General features: G+C 38.8%; 2 protein-coding genes across 2 annotated transcripts in view; both read right to left on the reverse strand.

Moving 5' to 3' along the window:
- The window catches only part of BTBD9 (BTB domain containing 9), a 122,957-nt gene extending 112,219 nt beyond the window's left edge, over positions 1 to 10,738 (reverse strand). Inside the window, 7 exon segments of the mRNA XM_061991267.1 lie at positions 1,040 to 1,304; positions 2,908 to 3,271; positions 4,333 to 4,543; positions 5,417 to 5,466; positions 8,822 to 8,989; positions 9,353 to 9,444; positions 10,494 to 10,738. Coding sequence (XP_061847251.1) covers positions 1,040 to 1,304; positions 2,908 to 3,271; positions 4,333 to 4,543; positions 5,417 to 5,466; positions 8,822 to 8,904 — 973 coding nt within the window. The 5' untranslated portion in view covers positions 8,905 to 8,989; positions 9,353 to 9,444; positions 10,494 to 10,738.
- A 3,768-nt stretch (positions 10,739 to 14,506) lies between these two features.
- Positions 14,507 to 20,432, reverse strand: GLO1 (glyoxalase I). Its single transcript, XM_010210479.2, has 6 exons — positions 20,321 to 20,432; positions 19,092 to 19,174; positions 17,676 to 17,816; positions 16,821 to 16,888; positions 15,687 to 15,776; positions 14,507 to 15,055 (listed from the first exon to the last, which is right to left on the reverse strand). Exons 1-6 carry the CDS (start codon positions 20,399 to 20,401, stop codon positions 14,967 to 14,969), a joined length of 552 nt encoding a protein of 183 aa, XP_010208781.1. The 5' UTR covers positions 20,402 to 20,432; the 3' UTR covers positions 14,507 to 14,966.
- Between the last annotated feature and the right edge of the window lie 1,104 nt (positions 20,433 to 21,536).

Here is a 21,536-nt window from a genome sequence, read left to right on the forward strand (position 1 = left end):
ACACAGATCTGCTTGAGAGCAGGAAGGCTCTTCAGAGGCATCTTGACAGGCTGGAACAATGGGCTGAGGCCAACTACGTGAGGTTGAACAAGGCCAAGTGCTGGTGTGGCACTTGGACCACAACAACCTCATGCAATGCTACAGGCTGGAGGCACAGTGGGTGGAAAGATGTCCTTCTGAAAAAGCCCTGGGGTTGTTAATCAACATCTTGCTGAATATGAGCCATCAGTGCGCTCAGGTGCCCAAGAACTCCAATGGTATCCTGGCTTGTACCAGAAAAAGTGTGGCGACCCTGGCCCCATGGTGAGGGGCAGCTGATGGAGCTGGGGATGTTTAGCTTGGAGAAGAAGAGACTGAGGGGAGACAATGATCACTCTATATAACTACCTGAAAGGGAACTGTAGTGAGGTGGGGGGTCCATCTCTTCTCTCTAGTAATGAATGACAGGACAAGAGGAAATGGGTTCAAGTTGCACTAAGGGAGGTTTAGATTAGACATTGGGAAGAACTTTTTCACCAAGAGGGTTATTAAACATTGGAACGGGCTGCCCAGGGAGGTGGTGGGGTCACCATCCCTGGAGGTATTCAAAAGGCACATAGATGAAGTACTGAGGGATGTGGTTCAGTTTAATGATGGGCTTGGCAGTGTGAGGTTAGTTGATGATCTTAAAGGTATTTTCCAACTATAATGATTCTGTAACTTAATTCTGTAACATAAAACCATTTAAATACAATATCCCATGGCAAATACATTTTTAAGCACTTTTGCAAAAGTTTTTTTAAGAAAAATGCATTTCCTCCAGGAAAACACACTCATACTACAACATTCATGTTTGAGCAGTATCTGAGATACAAAACAAGAAAATATGTTGACTAATATTATTTGAGGAACAGAAATTGCAAGAACACTACATAACAAGGTATTTAATTATGTAAGCCTTTTGAAACACACAAAAGATTAAAAACTCAAAGCACAAATTAGCCATATCCTCCAGAAAACTATAGTCACTAATTGAGAAAACAGACAACCTGATGCTTACTTAACATGCCCCTGTAGTTGAGGTCCATGTCCCGACTCTCAGAACGAATCTTAATGGCATCTAGGATGGCATCAGGTGACAACAATCCAGAAGGTCGTACAACATTTAATAGCTCTGTTAGACTCATTAGTGGCAAACGTACTGCTTGCATAATTTCAGCATGGTTTTCCTTTGGGTTATGTTTACACCAATTCATCAAAGCTTGGAAAATGTCCTTCTCGGGAGCTGCAAATGAGTCCCTCAGTACAATACTAAGAAGGGCAGTCTGGAAAAGAAGAACAAAGCAAAACAGTAAAACCCAAAGAAAGAGAAATAAAATTAAAAATATTTTAAAAAATGAAACTAAAATAGGGAAGAAATGAATAGATATTTTAATTTGTTGTTATTAAAATTTAACCTCAAAAGGAATGACTACTTTTAACTGGCGTTTAGTTACTTATGCAAGAATTATCAAATACATTATGTAAATAATAGGTAATATTATGAAGTCACTTGGAGAAAATGAAATGCGGAGCACTATTCAAATCAATTTGATACCATTTACTACTTCAAATTTACTTGAAAATATATGAAGTGCTTTGGGGATTTGGTAGTATAGCTCAAAACATTATTTTAAACTTAAGCTGGTACAAAAATACTGATGAGAAAAATAAAGTGTGGCTTGGAATCACCTCTTCAAACCCTTTCTAACTACTTCAGATTTGTGTCTTGCTTCCACCCTCTTTCTTTTGATACCAACTTAGAATCAGCAGGTAAAAACTTCAGCGGCATTCATTCATGTAGAAAACCCACTGACTGCAGAACGAGAACAAAAAGAATCTAACAGCTTTCTGATTTTCACTTAGCTAGCAGAATAATTAGGAATTTGTCAAAGAAAAGGATAAATCTCTTATATACGACTGTACCACTGCAATGACAAATATGTCATAATATTTGTGCTCCCTGATGAATGATGTTTGCCAATTTCTTTATTGACAATATGCTCTCAGAGCTCAGACGTCACAAACTACGCACAACAGAATACAAGAGAAAATACGGTTTTTTTCCCTATACTAAGTCAGTCAGTCGAGCAGAGTGTCTTGTACTTACTCAAGGAATAGAGTCATTACAGCTTTTCCACTAAAAAACACTTAAAAAAAAAAAAAAAAAAAAACACCACTCACTCAAGGTGATCTGCTGCTTCACATGACCACCACTTGAAAACACTCTATCACTATTACGTCCAGCTCAAAAACCACTCCAGAGTAAGTGGAAAATTTCAGTGTCACACAACAGCCTGGCTTGGGCACAAATATTTATAAATCTAACATCATCACCAACAACACACAAAAAAACTAAACCACCCTACAACACAAGCATATTATGCAATTTCAGACATGATGACGATTGGCAATACAAATCACAGCAATCTCCAGAATGCTGTAGCAATCACAGTAGAAAAATCTCTCATCACTGAGGCAGGCTATTTCAAGACATTAACAGAACCACGTTATCTTCTGCTACCTTCGTATCTTTATATCCCTTGGGCAGCATTCAAGAGCCAAATTATATTATTTCAAGAACAGACAAAAAAAAAGACAAATTAAGACCGGTTTGCCTGCTCCCATATTTTAGAATACTTCACCAGATTTACTGTATCTATCTACAACAAATGGTCAAAATCAAACACCTAAAAAATTCAGAACATTACCAAGATTTTCTGTTCAGTTTGGCTTGAATACTTCCAATTGTCGCAGTTTCAGTATTATGATACCTGTTAACTAACATATAAACTTGTATTTGGTGCCCCTATTAGAATTCTATCATGAAGTTGTATACATATTAAAATTAACATTCCTAAGGAAAAAAAGTACAAACAAAAAATATACCTTAGAAAGCGACAGGAAGCCTTCACTGGAGAGCACTTCTTGGGCATTTCTATCCATGAACATATAACACATGCAAGTTAATTTGGGAAGAGAATAGAGACTGGCAACATCAAATGTCATACAGACATTCTGAATATTAAGTATTGTGCAAAGATACTCAGATGTGGAATCCTCCAGTTCTGGAAATCCGTATTTATGCGCTAGGCTTAAGAAGTCTAGGAGAACCTCCTCTTTCTCATCTCGTAGGGTAGCACGACCAGTGTAAATATATTTCAAGAGCATGGTAAATGCTTCTGCAGTGGTGTCCTGAAGAGGAATTTCTGCTTCAGGCTGAGATTCTCTCATTCCACCATACAATAATGCTCTGTAAGGAAGATAAAATTTGAGAAATTTGTATCCTAACGAAAACCAGGCAAAAAGTAGAAAGAGAAAGGAATAAATTATCATTTACAGCAAGGAAAATACAAAGTGGATATGGTTTAAGAATCTGCAAAAGAAAGGCCCTTATACTTGGCATCTGAAGTGCAGCTGAACAAAAATAATGTTCTAAAGCATCATGCTTTTATTCTACACAATAATTGCTCCATCTCCACTTTAAATACTAGCTTCTGAAGCAGAAACTGAGATACGATTCTCTTACTTTTTAAAAAAAATATCGTGCTATCAGTGAGAAACAAAAAAAGTGAATTTTTTTCAGTAAACAAGTGAAACATAGTTCACCACTATCATAGCAGCGGTGGATTAGCAAATCTCAGGATTCTTGATCCTCTATTCCTTATTCTAAACCCAGCACAAGGGAATTGAAAAAATTCTGAGTCTCAAGAAAAAAATCAAAGTACATAAACTTGTTTTTAAAAATATGATTGACCATCTAAACACAATTTGCATTCACACTTTCATTTACTTTTTATCTTATCTCTCTGATAAAACTAACTGGAAGAAGATTATGAGGAAGTGCTATTAATTATGTTTAGAGTGAAAAACATCCAGCTCTTGAAAAAGCAAGATCAGTATTACTCATAGTTTTAAAATATATATTCTACCTGTATCATCCAGATCTCTTTCAATATTCAATTCTAACGCATCAAAATTAAACTGAGTATATTCCATAGAAGCACACTATTCATACTGTGAGAATCAAAACAATTTTACAGCAGAACTTTTCTGTTCTGAAGTTATCTTTCTCTTGAATTTGTGAAACTACCTTCAAAGTCCAATTTAATGAAGGTCAAAAGAATAACATCATGACATGGTATTTATCTTTTTATACTCGGACACAATGATTTGATGTGCTGGGAAGCATTCACACAGAAAAGGTCACATTCAATGGACAGATGATTACACCCTGAAAAGTTCATACAGAAACAATGTTTATCTTATCTGCATGAAAATTTCCTGTGCGCCTGACAAAAAGCTATACTTCACCTGAAATAATGGCACTTAGCAGCCAGGATCACTCTGTGTGCCGGAAAACGTTTCTCTTCTACAATAAAGGTAACGTCACTATATTGTTCCCCATTCATTAGAGCACCAATATGCTCTGACAGAATGTGAACATGGTCAATCTCACCCACAGCTGTGTAAGGGCGAAGCGGATGGCTATTACTCATCTTGGAGGAATGGGGATATTGGTAGCCTAAAAGGAAAAAGAAAATCACCAGTATTATAAAGAGCAGAAATATTAAAAAATGGCAAAGATTGAGCTGCGATTAAGGAAGAAGCGACTACTCTAAATTACCATATATTACAAGGAAAATGAAGCCGAGAGATTTTCTATTCAAGTTCATTTACAACAGGACTCAATGCAGCTTGCCTCAAAAATTCTATCTGACAGAAAGCATTTCAGATAATTCCATCACTGTGTTGTCTGTCAATTCATTTACTTAAAACAAAAAATATCCAACAAAAGGAATTAAAGATGAAACAATTTTAATTAAAGTTACCATTGGAAAGCAATTTTATCGGAATTAAAACACATAAATTATAAAGGAATAAATAATTTGACAAATAAGCATAGTTTTAACTCCCAAGTCCCTACTAAAATTGGTGATGAGTAATGGTTTTGAAAAATTTCAATCACTTTTCCAGAACTGGGAGAAAATAAACAATTGGTATAACTTTTAATAAACAACAGATACACAATGTCAAAGAGCAAAGCTTTACAGTGCACAATTCAATTTTCTCCCCTTTCCACTCAGCCTTCTTAATGCCTTCTTGTTCTCTCAGATATGCAAGAAATCCCTAATATCTCTCAATCACGAAAGTAGGAGACTGTCCACTAATGTACAATGCAGATGAAAGCATTAGTCATATCTTCTATGAAATTATTTTTTTACTTCATAATTCACACAAACTTTTAGTTTTGTTTTGGGTTATTTCAGCAACAGATGCTTTCTGTAGTCTTTGGTGGCAAGAGGATCCACAGAAGAATTTAAGTCTTACATTAGTTTCTATTGTTACACTTCAGTTAAATTTATATCAAAAAAGGTTGGCTGTTTCAGATACTAACCATCCATATTTTCAGAATCACTTTCTGTGCTCCAATGACTGGCCATCATACTACAAAAAGTAAGAAAATGATGAGGCCATACCCTGCAGACAGCTAAGACATTAATCTTCCAAGTCATATATTAATAAATACATATTTAAGCTTGTTTTAAAAGTATTATGAGAAAGAAAAGAAAGCATATATACATGGGGTTACATATTATTTGCACTTTTCTAACACTTGGAAACAACCCAAAATCAAGATACCTTAGAAACAGTTGTGAAGAACTTCTAGTAATATTTGCTTTTTACTAAGCAAGATTAAACTGGCATCAGTCTAGCTGCAGCTATTTATACCAGAACTAGTACTTATGAGAACATAATTAGAGAGTTTATAGATGTCAGCAACATTGAAATATTCTCAAAAGAGCAAATCTTTTAATACATCTAAAGAGCAAACAAAAGGAAGTATTGGTTACTCAGCTGCAAATCTTAAGCGTGAATACTCCTTCAAGACTTTACAAGTCTTTAATTCTGCTGTTGATCTTTATTCACAATAGACAGGCAAATCAACAATGTCAAGCAACCCTGTACTACCTCTGTCTACTTCCGACTCAGTAGGGAAGTTCATTTTAAGCTACTCACACATGTACAAATAGAGGCAAATTTTGGTTTTAAAATCTATTTTAAAATTCTGTGCTTTCTACATTCTACTTCTTTGTTTCCTTTACTCACTCTTTTATCTAAAGAAATAAGAACAGGCACTGTCTGCATAAAATTGAGAGACTGTAAAAGTGGTAAAGGTAAGGAAATGCCATCAGCTGTAAACTAACTCTGCCCCTGTGGATGTTGTCATGTTCTAAGAGAATGAAAAGTTCAAGGAAAAATACTCTCCATTTCAGGTTAAATAAATAAATAAAATCAAAAGCACACTTGCCTCTCAAGGGTACATAAATGCCTTTCTAAACAAGTGTCCTACTTACTATTCTAAATTATCAGTTTCAAATGAGAACCTTCTGTTGACAGGGAATACAGAGCTCAAAACAATGGCTACAAGCCTCTGGCTGAGAAGCCTTTCAAATGCCTGAACAACAAGAAGTGTTGGAAACTGGAAATTTCAAGAAACTAAGTATGTGCCTCATATGCTTTCTGTGGATAACACTACCATATTGAAGAACTCATTTATTTGTTTACTGTTACGTATCTCCAATGCCATTTTCATCTATTTTGTGGATTTTCCACATAAAGCAGCCCAGGGAGAACATTCCTGCCTTTAAAATGAAGAACCAAATAACATATGACTTCAGATCTTCCCAGACTGGATTAATTAATAGTATAATTTCAGTCAACCCTTTAAGAGACCTGCACACTTCTTGTTGAGGAAATAAATTAATAGACTGCTTTAGTTGTGGAATTTGTTACGAGCTTACAACTTCCCTGTACAGCTAAATATGCATTTTTCTAACTGCAATTCAAAGTATTACTTGTGATAAAAAAAACAAAGATGCTGGGCAAAACCCTTCCCGAAGACCCCTCTGGCATGTTCTGTCATCAAACAATAGCACCCCTTTCAGAGAACACAGGTGTTTTCCTAGTGGTCAAAGAAGAACATTTAACCAACTTCAGAATAAAAGGCCAAGACAGTGACAGGCCTCTCACTAGTACCATAACATATTTCCAGGAGGTATTCAGAGATAATTAACTGCTTCAGGAGTCAGCTGCTGCACCTTTGTTCACATCACAGAAATAAACAAAACAGTTGTCTTAGTCTGAGACACCATTAAAACTGTAACAATTTCAAATGGCATCTGCTAAGTCAGAAGGTTTACAAATCCTTTCTGCATAAGAGCTCATCGGAAGATATATTTCTTTGAAGTATGAAGACATATTTGAACAGTGAAAATGTTTAAAAACATGGACTAGTATTTATTACTTAAGGCAATATGCAATACTACGCAATGTGAATCAGAGCTAGAAAAACAACAACAAAACTCCTACAGTTTTCAGCTTGCTATATTTCTTTTTAGTAAATAATCTATAACATGCTACAGCACACAAAAACATGATCTACAAAATGCAGTAACAGCAGCAAAACCCCAATGATGTCTTTACCAAACCAGAGCTGCAGTACAGATCAGTACTCAGTCACCTCCCCACCTCACTTGGGCTATCATTAAGGAGTCCTCTGAAAAGCAGTGCTGTTTCAATGAAACATGGAAGAGTCGTTTTTTCTGTCAGGTAGAGTAAAAGGTATTTAAGAAATTGTTCATGAATAATTTGGATTTTTCTTTAAGGTAAAATGAGTGAAAAATGTTTACATAACTGATAACCCTATTGAAACTTCAGAAATAAATGCAAATAAACAGATTATTACTAGAATTAACTTTATTTAATAAGTCTGGTTTACAGACACTGAGCAAATAATTTCTTGCCCTTGAAATACTTAAAATTTCTTCATTACCTAGTTTGCACTTGACTTTGTCATAATTACACAAAGGGAATTATTCCGAAATAGAATTCTCTTATACTGCTATTGAACCTAGAAATAGGAACTGGGTCTCAGCTGATCACCATAGACTTAGAGAACATGGTAAGTGTCACAGTAAGGCTCCTGTACAAACATACTATTTTTCTAATCATGTGATTTGTTTTTTTATTGGATACACACATGTCTTTTCATACAAAAATATTTTATTCCCATAAGTTCTGGTACAATAAGCTAACATCTCAGGAAATAACATTTTTTTTAGTAAATATTTCCACATACATGGAGTACAAACCAAGTAAGCATTTTGATTCTGTCAGACTCCTCAGTACAGACGTTCCTTTGTACTTCTAAATAACAAAGTTGACTATTACTGAATTATCTTAACAGAAATGAATAAAAAAATCCCATGTTCTGATAATTTTAAGTATATAATATATAATTTAAGTGTAAGTAAATATAACCAACAATAAACACTGCATTAAAAATTTATAGATACAGAACACAAAAGATCAAGTAGATGAAATTCACAGAACCTATCAGTTTCATGTCCAACCTCTCAGTTGTGAAAAGATGAAAGAAAAGCAGATGTTAACTCTAGTTAATGGTAAAAAAACACCTTTCAATGACAGCCTTCTAAACAAACAGTACCAAAAATGTTTTGACTTAAAGCATACAGGAAGTTATGCACTGTTCATTAGTGAACACATTCCCATGACTTAAGTGCTGTAAGTGCTAATGTTTCCCACTATGCTCAGAGATATATTCCTCTGACAGCAGATCAGAAATAAGTGTAGCTAGGTACAAAGAACAAAATAGTAAGTGCAGATTCATCAACACACATATAAAATAGACAATAATGTACTGCATACAACCTGTTTAAAATGGCATGCAACTAAACCATTAAGTTAAAATCTCAAGAAAATACATGGGTCCACTTACCCAGTAAAGCTGTCTGAAGATTTGCACTGAAGGTAGCCTATAGGCAGGTGATGAGCTTTCTGAAAATTAGGGTTCTTCGCCATTCTGAGCAACAGACAGATTGAACAGCAAGCTCACAGAAACACTATTCAGCAACATCCTGCTGCACAGAAACAGTAGTACCATTTCCTGAAACAATGCATGAAGTAGACACCATTACTAACTGGAGGAATGTAGCCTATGTCAAAACAAAGCAAGATGCATATTTCTCTATTAATATTTTTGTGGAAACAAATTCTTAAGAAACTCATTCTATGGAAAAACGTCTAACAATGTTAGAACATGGCATTAGAATTTCTTTTTTTAAACAACCATTATTTAATTTTAACCATTCATTTTTTTAACCATCAAAAAAAGACAGTAACATATTACCGTTCATTGTAAGCCACAAAAATTTCATCCTGACATCCTTGTCACAGCATTAACATCCCTGAGAACATTGCTTTCCCACATAGGTGTCCTAATTAAACCAGATCTAGTGTTCTTGCCTACCTAAAGGTGTTGGGGGCTTTGTTTGGTTTTGGTGGTTATTGCAGGATCTTCCTTCTGTGCAAGTCTTCCATTTTATAAACAAGACAACAAAACTGTAGGGTGAGGAAATACAGAAATATAGAGACTTTGTTTACATACATAATCAACATAATGAGTCTCAACAAGTACAAATTACTGTTCTTCTTCCCATCATACCTGACGGCAAGAAAAACAAAGTGTATTTAATTTGCTAATGAATTCCCTCATATGAGACACTCTAATCTACTTCAATGTACATGTTTAAGGGTGCAAGAGGGAAGAAAAAAGAAAAAAAGATTTTTAGGTATTGTCATGAACCAGAAAGTAACCACACCTTAATCTAGCAAATTGAAAGCAGGTATTTGATAAAGAAGACCTCCTGAGTTTGGGAAACAACATTTAAGTATTTCTTCCTGCAAGTAATGTTATAAAATCGGTTTGTATCATTAAAACCTATTTAACACCCATTTCTGAAAACTTTTGTGGGTTTTAGGTAAATGAGTAAACAATTCTCAATACAACAGTACACTTCAAGCATTTGATTTACAGATTTGAAACAGAAGATATATCAAATACACTTGCATTGTGAGTAGGTTCAAATTACATCTTAAAACATATAAAAAGTGATCCCAGTACAGGGCTTTGGGAGGGGTCTGGATACTGTAAAAAGCAACATGAGCAAAGTACATTGCTGGGCAAGCAAGATTACAGGCAGACTGCTACCAAGTTACCATCAGGTTGCTTTTATTTTCAAGACAGATAATATTCTTCTAAGTCAAAAGTCATTTTAATGAGTCACTGTAGTGTGTAAGTCGCAAGAGCAGTTAAGTACTATGACCCCAGAAGAACCTATGAAAACACTTGTGTACTGTTGAAGCATCGAAATATTAAACTAACGCAAAAATAACTTTTTTTTTTTAAAGCCCCAACAAGGTCTTGCAAAGCGCAGAGGCGGGCGGAGGGGGCATGGTGAAGCAGGCGAAGAGAAGGCGGCCGAAAGCCAACGATTCGCCCAAGGTCGTGCCCGGGGAAGCCGGAGCCACCGCCGCCTCTCCCGAAGACGCCTTCCCACCCCTTCCCTCGCCTGCCCAAACAGACGTTTCACGTGAAACCCCTTCACCACCGGCTGCGCCCCGCTGATTCCCGCGGGCGATCCGGGCTACCGGCGGCAGCGCTTCCTCGGCCCGCTCCCAGGTAGGCCTGTCCGCTCCCGGTGGAGCCAACGGCGGTAGCCCATCCGCCTGTCAAAGGGGCTGAAGCCCTGTGTGGGGGAGGCCTCAGGAAACGCCACCCAGTCGTCACCAACCCGCTGCGCAGGGCGGGCAGCGGCGGCGGCGGCCGCCAGACCCGACCGCAACCCTCCCCCGGGACTCACCGGCCCCACCGATGACAAGGCCTCCACCCCCTGCCCCGCCGCCGTCGCTACGTGAACCGGCGCTCTGACGTCACTTAGCAACAGCAGCCGTGCTCCTGCGTGCTGACGCAGGCGAGCATCCTCAGGAACGGCGCAGGAGCGCGTCCCAGGGAGCCGTGCGTTCGCTTCGGCCGGCGTACTTCCGGCCGTACAGTGCCTGGTTTCCTTTTCCGGCCATAGAGCGGAGGCGGCCAGTAGCGGAATGGCCCTCGGGGCCGGGCGGGGTGAAGGGCGCACGGGACGCGGCCGCCGCGACAGAGATGGGAGGTTGCAGCGGATTGCGGCCCGGCTGTCCCCCCTCGAAGGAGCTACGAGCCTCGGGGCGGCTGGAAGGGGAAGACCGGGCTGCCCGCCGGCAGCGCGCGTCGGCCTGCCTCAGCGGGAGGGTGGCGGCTGCGAGCAGGGAAGGCCAGGTGGCCGCTACAGCAAGCGTTAAAATAGCCGAGCCCGAGGTAGGGCTGCATGCTCCGTGGCTGCGTCCTGCCTGCAGGTAACGGCCACCCTGCCCACGGATGCCAGCGTTTATCAGAAACCGGGCACTTTTCAGACAACAGGGAAGCTTAAACGCACAGCATATAAAATTAACAGGTAGTATTCCACCTCCTTGTCGTTCTCAGCTGCTGGTACTCGGCTCTATTCAGAATACAGGTTTCCTTTGTTCAAGTGTAGCGGTGTGCTTTCCAGTCTCTTGACAATCAAGTCTATATTCTGCTTTCCCCAGTAGAGAGAACCTCCTGCCTTCTGTAGGAATGTAGGCTTGTCGCTACATGACCATTAATTTCTACAGTACTGCATGAAGCTAAGTTTAGACCCTCCAAGTGTCAAAGCAATACATGCTATTTAATGACATGCTCCCTTGGAAGAAGTAAAAATAGCGTTGCCTGTAACCAATGAGAACGTAAAATAATTTCAAGAGTTTTTACATCCAAAATCTTTTAACATCTGTTGCACGTGAAAAGAATCTGCATTCTTTTTCTTTAGCAGTTTATTCTTGGATTTCATAACAGAATACTGATTTTAATCAGTTCTTGGTATAGCAAGCAGCAGCTCTTTTTTTTTTTTTTGTAGAAAAAAAATCCCCATACCTTGCCCACTTCATGATACTGCCATAACTATTTTTGGAGGTGCCAGTGTCTTTCTTACTGCTTTCCTCTTTATTACCTCATCATCTATCACATTGTCTACACTTTGTCAAGTACATTAAAAAAAACCAACCATGAGTCATTCCAAGATTGGTAGACATGCTTAGAATAAGTTTTGAATACTAAGCCAAAAACCCTTAGCAGAGCCTGCTCCTCCTTGTGTAGTTATTCATAGAACTACATGTATGCACACCCTTTGACTTGTCCATCTGATCTATGAACTATCGCAGTTTTAACTGAATTTCATACAACTAGGTCCATAATTTTTCCAGTCACATCTGTATTTTGTAATGAAACAAGTCTGACTGAGACACTGTATGATGATATGAAAGCCCGGTTACATGCTTGTAAAATGCTGAGATTTTCCTTCGCAAGGCATTGGTCAGGACACTTCACATGATGTATCTGTATGGACGGAAAGAAAAATTCTAGATAATTTCACTGCTAGTCTAAGTAATCTTTCTACTCACACCCCAGTGAGAGAATCTGAATGGTAAAGATCTGCAGTTAGCACTTTGCACTTCAGTTGAGCTTTACTTCAAGTTCCTGTTTCAGAATACCAGCAGCAGAAGGGATGTATACAATAGAGGCAGTTTAACCATTAAATCCTATGTAAACTGCAATCAGCTGAGTGTTTTGGCTCATTGGTATAGCTCTCATGCTTCTTGGCACTATGCTCATCCTAACTTCAGGAGATCTCATACTGAAGTTACACTACAGTAGTCTTCAAAAATTAAGAGTTCTCCTAATTCCACTCCAATGTATTCTGTTTTTAAAGTAGGGTGAAGTTTCATGAGTCAGGTGAACCAACCTAACTTTCTGCTAAAATGCACAGCTTTATTGTCTTGAACTGGCTACTCATTTCTGCTTAATAAGTTTGGCATAAAACTAACCTAGCGTTCAAGAAAATCTTTGCCACTTTATTAAACTGAATTACCCTGCTTGGGGCAGGGGTGCAATGACAAAATGCTCACATCTCAGAGGAAGAAGACTATGACATGTGGTGCCAACTATTAAGACAGCTCACTTAACTCAGGAGACCTCACTCCAAACAGCAGTAACTATATTGTCCCTCTCAAAATGGCCTAACCTACAGGAGAATTATCCAATGCACAAATGACAGGGAAGAGGCTAGGTATTAGTTCTGGAAGAATAGGAGGGCAGAAATAAAGAATGCAACCATGAACCAGCAGTGTTTATTGTTTCAGAAAAAAAAAAAAAAGGCAACTTAGAAATACTCAAGAAGAGTAATAATCTATTGCACCACCTAATGCACAGTACCTATGGAAACTGTAGAAACCAGCCAGAAAACACAGAAATGACAATTTAAAATATCAGGTTTGCTTTACATAAACAAAAAAACTGAAAAAAAACCCTCCAATTTTTGAGTTATTATGTCTACCTACCTACCTTCCAATGAACTTACGATTGCTTGCAAGTCTCTAGGGGTTATTAAGCAGAGCAGTAGTTCTCATACTCCTTTTTCCAACACCTAAGGCTCAGATGAAGCAATCTATTTTACTCATTTCCAAGGATAAACAAAGTATATTAGATTAAGTTTTATGAATTATTTTTCATGTAGAGCTCTGTAAAATTTTTTCTATATGTTGCCTTAAGATGAGGCAGACAATTAAGGATTTTTCAGATAAGGAGATGGGACAGCAACCACATTTAAGTCATGAACACCTACATAAGCATAGTAGAAATCAAAAGCAATACTTTCGATATTTCTCTTAATTTATAAGCCAGGGAGTTACTGACAGTTACTATTAACTGTGAACATTATTAAAACATCCTGCTAATCAAATAATGTAGTTTTCTCCACTACTGTAATCCCAATTCATATTTGCCAGATTTCTTCTCAAAAGAGAACCCACAAGCCTTTCAGTTATCTAGAATTCAACAACTAGCAAAGCAATACATTATAACACTTCAAAATTATTTTAATAATTATTGCAATGATATTACACTATTTAATAGTCATATAACTGAGGACTTGTCAGAAGTTCAGTGCTACCTGAACCACATTAAGACAGGGCAGTAGATTATTTTCCTTGTTGGAAGGAACAACAGGACTTGAAAACTTCACATAGCTTACACTGTTTGTAAAAGATGAACAAAATCAAATCAGATAATTTGTGTAACATGTGTAAAAGTTAACATTCTCCTGCTGTTTACAGGTATTTGAGTAACCGTCACTCATTTTGAGAGGGCAAATCAAAATGTCTATTAGCACGACTCTTGTTTCCAGTACTTTTTCACTAATTTCCTAATGCAGAAAGTACAGAGCATTTAAGTTAAATATAGCTCCGGCCTTTCAGTGAAGCAGAAATTATGACCAAGTTCTTTCTAGTGTTTGAAGACACAAGAAGGATCCACTGTGAGTAAGCAATTATGAGAACTTTTATCTTGGTTGTCAATCTGCTGCTGGAAGCTGAAAGACTGAATTCTTCCTGCTGGACTGATTTATTGCCTCCACAAAGGTTGTCATTCAAGGCACAGCTGTTTACGGCTGCTCCTTGAAAACTTTTGCCTAGCATAATTTAAGAAAGCTTAGGACTGTAATAAATATGCTACTACTCAAAGTCAGTCTGACATTTTATTTTCTAGTATACAAGATAGAGGATGAAGCTTTCAGAATCTATTGACTTCATTAAAAAAATATTCTTCCTTGTTGAAGCTCAGCAGTAGTGATACAGAATTATTTTGTTCTTAGTTTCCATCTACATAGTGTTAATTTCTGGTCACATCTTTGACAATGTTTAGTGAAATATTAATAAAAATCAATGTTCAAGAGGAGAATCTGTGAATGGTCTTCCAAAAAAAAAAAAAGTTGAGTATTCCTAATTTGAAACAAATTGCAGTGGCATCACAGGAAAAGAAAATATTAATTCAAGTACACTGAGTTCCCAAGGGATAATTTTAGAGGAGACTCTGAACATGACTGATTCCTCTACATTAAGCAAGTATTTCACAAACATTGTTACAGATTTTCTCCAAGGGACTGAAAGCATGTCTTATGTAACAGACTTCATTCAAACTAAGTAAGAGTCGCCATGTGGTTAGGATTCAAAATCTCAATCCAGTAGCCATCAGGATCCTGAACAAATGCAATTCCTTTCATTTTACCTATTGGAAAATAAAACAAAAACAAGATAAAGTTAAGACTACATTATTAGTTCTTAATATCAAATATGACTACTTTGAAAAGTATTTTTCCTTTTCTTATTTTGCATGAGAATTTGTTCAAATTTAGAGAGCTAATTCTGAAAACATCCAGATTAGTTTTTAATCAGCATTAGGTCTTTGTATGCTCAATTGTCTGTCTTCCTATCCACAAAGCTGTAGTTCAAAGTCTGTCTTTTGTTGACTGAAGTTTGCTGTATGTGCCCCTTTAAGTGTTCATCCTTCAGATTTGGAATGATATTTTTTGTGCTCCAAGATACTTTCTTGAACTGATATTGCTAGTATAAAATCCAGTGCTCCTCGACCCTGCTTATATCCCATCATTCCTGCATCAACACTGAAATTTATGTTTTGTGAAGTTACATCTGCATCACTTCATAAAATAGAGAAATGGAGTGCAGGAATGTTTTAAATTTTATTGTTGGAAAAAGTATTAACACAGGGTCCCTAAAGTTCTCTAGTTGTTGGCTATTACTAGAAACGTATTACCCTGCTTTCCAAGAAGATCTACAAAACAATATATTAAAGACAAGGAAAAAAAAAAACTTGACTTGCATTTCTCATAAAGACTTACCATCATCTGGTTTCTTCACAAATTTCACTCCTAGTTCTTCAAACCTCTTACAAGCTTTATTGACATCAGGGACAGCAATTCCAATGTGTCCTGGCCAACAAGGTAAAAAGAGTGAAGTACACTGTAAGTACTGCTGTAAGTATTTCTAGGAAAAATTTTGCTCAGCATTTCAACTTGTGCAAAAAAGTTTACATGCTGTAGTTCACATAACACATGAGTGTACACAAGAAAAACATTGCCTCCAGAAAGAGGAGCATTTGGTGTATTAACATTATCCTCCTTCAAAAAATTAGCTTTTTGATAATGCCTTTTAAAATAAGAACTAAAATATACCATATTGTTTAAATGAGAATATCATCTAGAGTAGGAAAAAATAAGATTTTCAATCAAATTGTTTTATCTGTATTTCCATTCTTGAAGCATGCCCAAACATGATTTTGTTGTATTTGCTCCATTCAACACTACAATGAGTTTATTGTTAATGCTGTATTTGCAGAGACTAACACTAGCACTATGCAAGGCCTGAGTTTACAAATCAATTCATAAGCTTTAAATATCAAGTGTCAAGATTGACTATGAAACCTACTTCACAAGCCAGTGACCTTTCAAGCACTCAAAATATCAAATGGAGCCACATAAATACTGTCCTCAGTGCTACACAGAATTTTCCTTCTAGCTTACAATGGGTAACCAGTGGATTATAAAATAGAAATCCAAGTGTTCTTCAGTAGTTATTAATACCAAGTGCTTACCTGCTGAAGGATTAGATTCTTTACAAAGAAGTGTAACTGTGGCTCATAACTCTGAAATACATTTGTTACCTATTTTCACAGCATAGATGGTGAAAGGAGACAAAGGGTAAGATGCAATTTCTCTTCTTTCTAGTGCTAGTACATTTTCTTCCAAGTAACCTACTAAAAAAACTCTTCATCCATACAAGTTTAAAATATGTTCTCATTAAAAAAAAATTACAGAATATTCCTACCCAATAACCTGTGCACAGACGTTATATAGATGTATTCTAAAAAATAATTTGAAACTCAGTTTTTCCCTATTTCGGAGAGAAAAAAAAAAGAAAAAGTAATCACAATAAACCACAGCTTAAAAAGTACACAGACAAAACTAGAGACCTACCAAATCCCCGGGGATCTGAATTGCCATTGTGGTAAGACTGATTTTCATCATTTTCAGTGCCCCAGTTGCTGTAAGAAGTAGTTACATGTTGAGGAAAAATACCACAAATTAACAAATCCTGAACATTCTGTTTCCTCGGGAGGAAAAGTTGCATCTCCTAAGGAACTAGAGAATTTCAGTTACTGGCTGCACTTGTTCAACTACCATGATTTTCCCTAGTCACGGGTACTAGGGATAACCTTGGGGCTAATCCAGTCATGTTCACAGCCCTCTGCTAGTATTCAGGTTCTACATTTGAATGAGGCAGAGACACTTTTATTTCCTTCGGGTTTGAGAGAAATTTGTGCTGCATTAGCCACTTTATCTATCTATCTCTGGGGAACAGCAAGGGTAGCAAGTCCTGAAGCTGAGAAAGACAGTTGCACAATTACAACATTTAGCAGCATTAACCAAATTGTCCTGTTTACAAGAAGTATGTGATAATACTACTGATTAGATCCCAAAAGCAATACTTACCCATTATTAGGGTGCCTTGGAGATCCAAGGGAATTCTGACTACATTGGGTTTTCCTATATTCTGTGGCTTCCCTACCCAGAAGGCATGCATAATGAAAAAATAGCCTGCATTATTTCATATTTATGTACTACTGTCCACCTAGCAATTTGAAAGAGCTCTGAAAAGAGAATGATTAAGCTTGCCAATTAACCAAGATCTCAACTGTATCTGAAAGCTATATGACAGGTGTTTCCAAAGTAAGGTTTACATTTTTTCTTCAAACCAACAGGATTTACACTAATCCACTTCTGTTTAATCACTGTTAACTAAATGTCCGCTCTCATTATACTAATACTTACTGTGTCAGTTCAAGTGTAGCTTTTCTAGAGAAGGTCCAAGCTGTCCTCTGAGTTTTATCTTTTGGGATATCATTTTTATCCTCGTACCCCAGGAAATAGAGTGAGAACTTCATTGTAGGAAAGTCAAACTTTTGAAGCAGTCTGAATGGCAACAAGCATTTCAAAATAGTAAGTTAAAAAAAAGTATAAATTAATGCATCGCAAATAAACCAAGATGCTTCCCCCATGGAAGAATTACTGCTGTGATTTGCCTTTCTGACTGTAATCTGCATCTTAAAATAGCTACATCTTGAATTAGCAAATAGAAAAACTCAAGAATACATTACAAACCTACAAAAATTTGAAGAACCTGACAGAAGCCAAACTATCAGTAACTGAATAGCAAACCTAGTACTAAGGCTCACATCTTGAGATTGCCACTCTACCTAGGAACATTTAGGCTAAGAGCACTAAGAACACTCTATTTGCCTAAAAACATCTTTATCTATTTTAAAATATCAACAAGAAATAAAAATATTTACTTTGAAACATTCATTCTGAGGAGCTCACTGGCACCAGACAAAGTTTAAGAACACAGCAGGATTAAAAAAAACCAACAAACGTACCTTTAGACAAAATATATTTACAATTGCAATAGCTAGGTCTAAAGATAAAATCCATTTCCAATACGACAATGTAATCAACTGAAACATACTTGAGGTATACATTTTTATGTAAGATGTTGAACTGGAACAAGGAGGCATGAATTTCTTTTTCAGCTTACTAGGTATTTCTTTCTTGTTTTTTCATATCCAGATCTTTGCTGGTGTGGAAACAGTTTATTTTACTTTAGTCTGGACACCTTTCAAAATGTTTAAATAAAAATATGCTAGATTTTTTTTTTAAAATACCTTATTTAAAGTGTCAGCAATGTGCCCAGACCCTTAGCATAAATATATTAGGCTACCGCAGGGCCTCTGTCTCTTCAACAGCCTTCTCCAAAAGACTAAGTTTGGACCTTGTCTCCAGCTTCCATTGCCTTGGTTTCTTATGACAAGAGCTGGTCATAAGCCACCTCAGAAAACTAGTAGAAAACAATTTCCAGATTTATAGGAATGATTCCTGATTATAAGCAATCATAAAAGCTACCAATGAGCTGCAGGCTCAGTGAGGAGGAAGTAAGCAAGATAATTAATGACCTATTTAAGAACAGACAACACTTCTAGTCAAGGACAGTATTAGTTCATGTGCAGTCAGGCTTTAGCTGTGCTGTGGGGGCTCTCAGAGACTGCCACTGTCCAACTGGGCATCAGCTGATCGGCCAGCATTGTTTATGTAGTTATATCAATTAGTATAATTACATCAAAGTAACAAGAACTTTTATTTACAGAATAGTAGGAAAAAACAAACTTATTGTGGCATAAAACTTCTACTTACGTCATTCCAAGAACTCTTGTATAAAAATCCAGAGACTTCTTAGGATCCTTTACTCTTAACATTGTCTGCTGGAACAAATAATCCTGAGGGGAAAAAAGTTTATTGTTTATGCAATCAACTAAAATTTAAATATGGGCATTAGGATGCTTGTTAATAATGAATCTAAAACTAGCAAGTTTAGAAGTAACAGACAGACTAGTACATTAAATGTAAATAAAACCATTTGTCCTGATTCTATTGATTTGTCTTAAATATATATGCCTTTGTAACATAATGTTTAAAACAAATAAACAAAACCATCACTGTTATCGCTCCATATATATTATCAGAGGTATCTTTAAATGGTATCATTCATATCTTTATAATTCTTTTATGGAGCTGTATTATAGAGCTGCACGTGAACCACTTTGCACAAAAGCACACCAGACACATGAATATTTGAGATTGGGCCTTACTGCAGAGATTCAATTCCAATAAAACTAAACTCCTGAACTCATCATTTTTGTTACTCTATTGCACAGATGTAGAATTTCTGTCAAGCTTGATGACAACTTTGCAGGAAAAATGGCCTGCAGTTCTTTAAAAGCATTTTCCTCAAGCTATGAGGTAACTTTATATACCAAGGGCTAATTAGAACTAAGTGGATGAAAAATCAACGGTAGGACAGCCTTGACAGATGTAGAAAAAATGAAATGTTTGCCTGAATAAAAAAAAAAAAAAACCACTAAAAAACTTTGGGGATATTCTGTGAGATGTTTTTCTGCAAGACTGGTTGAATACTCGCGGCAGAGGCTGAGCGGGAGCTCGCTCTCCTCAACTCGCGCCTGATCCCCTCTCGGCACACCAGTATGAGCACCGACCTGGCGGGGTGCGCCACGGCAGGCCTGACCCCAGGGTGGAGCGGGGCGGAATGAGGACTCACAACGCCCGGCCCAGGGCATCCCCACTTCACCACGACCGAGAAACCGAGCCGGGCTCGCCGATGCCGGGATGGTCACCCAGCACAAGGCGGGGACGTGCACCCTGAGCATCAGGGCAACTCGCCGACGAGCAATCCCCGGCCACCTCTCTCGCTACCTCGCGCCGGGGCTCTTCCCTGCCCTATGCTGCCTCCCATCCGCCGCACGTCCGCCCAGCAAAGAACGACGAGGAGTAGCATGGGCGCCACTGCAGACCCCGCCAGCGCCACGGCAACACTGGGGCTCACTCGTCTCCCCCATCCACCCCACCTTCGTGCTGGCATCCGGTTCCGAGCAGGCGCCGTAGGCTGCCTCGTCGCTGAGACCGCTAAGCTCTGCTGGGGCCGCCATGTCGGGAGCCGAGGAGGAGGAGCGGGAGGAGGCAAGACGCCCGCGCGAAGGCGGTGCTCCGCTCTTGCCCCGCCTGCACCGGAAGGCTGGCAGGCCGAGGCTCCTCGGAAGCTTTATCGAGGTTCTTGTGTTGCCTGTTCGTTGCTATAAGCATTAGCGAGATGAGCCTTCCATATGATGGTCCGTCCCTCTAGCTGGCGCCCGCAGGTCGGGGGTACCATGCAAACGCCCGAGTAGACGTGGGGACTCTGCCCAGCTCCAACGGCATGGTGGCGTTCTTTTTGTGAATCTTTACGATTGCCGATATCTTAAGGGGGTTTGGAAACTTGGCCTTGCACCTTCAGCCCTGCTTAAACATACACCCACAGTGCGCTTGTTCTGGTATCGAAAGATGTTCGTTTCTGCCGTTACTTTCAGGCTCTGGGAGATTTTGAGCAGCGTTTGACACCCCTCAGAGAGCCATGCAATGACATTTGGTATAAACAATTATTTCAAGTCGAGAAGAATAGACTTTTTTTCTTCCAAAAACTAAAATACGGGGGGGGGGGGGGGGGGGAAGTAACTCTTTAATAATTGACAGCACTTTAGCAATGCAGAATTCTGGTTGCTTTTAAGTAACTCCCATAGGCACATTTACAGCCGAGCCCCGAGCAAGAGCATGTACAGTATTAAGCCGTGCGCATCTCTGCTTACAGCTCCTCGGTGCCCCACACGATCCTTAGCTACAACTGCGGTTCGCGTGTTACTTTAAGCTGGGCCTGCGCCAGGTGGCGGCGGCTACGGCTCGGACCCAGCGCCTGTGGCTCACGGGCAGGGAGAGCGCGCGAGCCGCAGGAGCGAGCAGCGCTGCAGCCGTTACAAGCGCCCGCGAACGCCCGCTAACGGCTCCTGGTATCACATCGGGCTGCCTCCGCTCCGCCGCGCTCTGCAGTCCCCGCACCGCGGCAGAAAGTTCGGCTGTGGCCGGGCTGGCACAGAGGAATCCCCAGCTACGAAAGGGCTGTCGCAGAGGAGGAATCTTCCCCCCGCAACTCTCCCCCGCCTCCGCCCGTGCGCGGCGGTCGTTGGAAGCGCTCGTCCTCTTCTGAGGGAACAAGTGGGTGATGGTTATGCTGATAGGGGGCTGCGCTCTTCT

Source organism: Colius striatus, chromosome 2 (assembly GCF_028858725.1).
Source record: "Colius striatus isolate bColStr4 chromosome 2, bColStr4.1.hap1, whole genome shotgun sequence".
Lineage (NCBI taxonomy): Eukaryota > Metazoa > Chordata > Aves > Coliiformes > Coliidae > Colius > Colius striatus.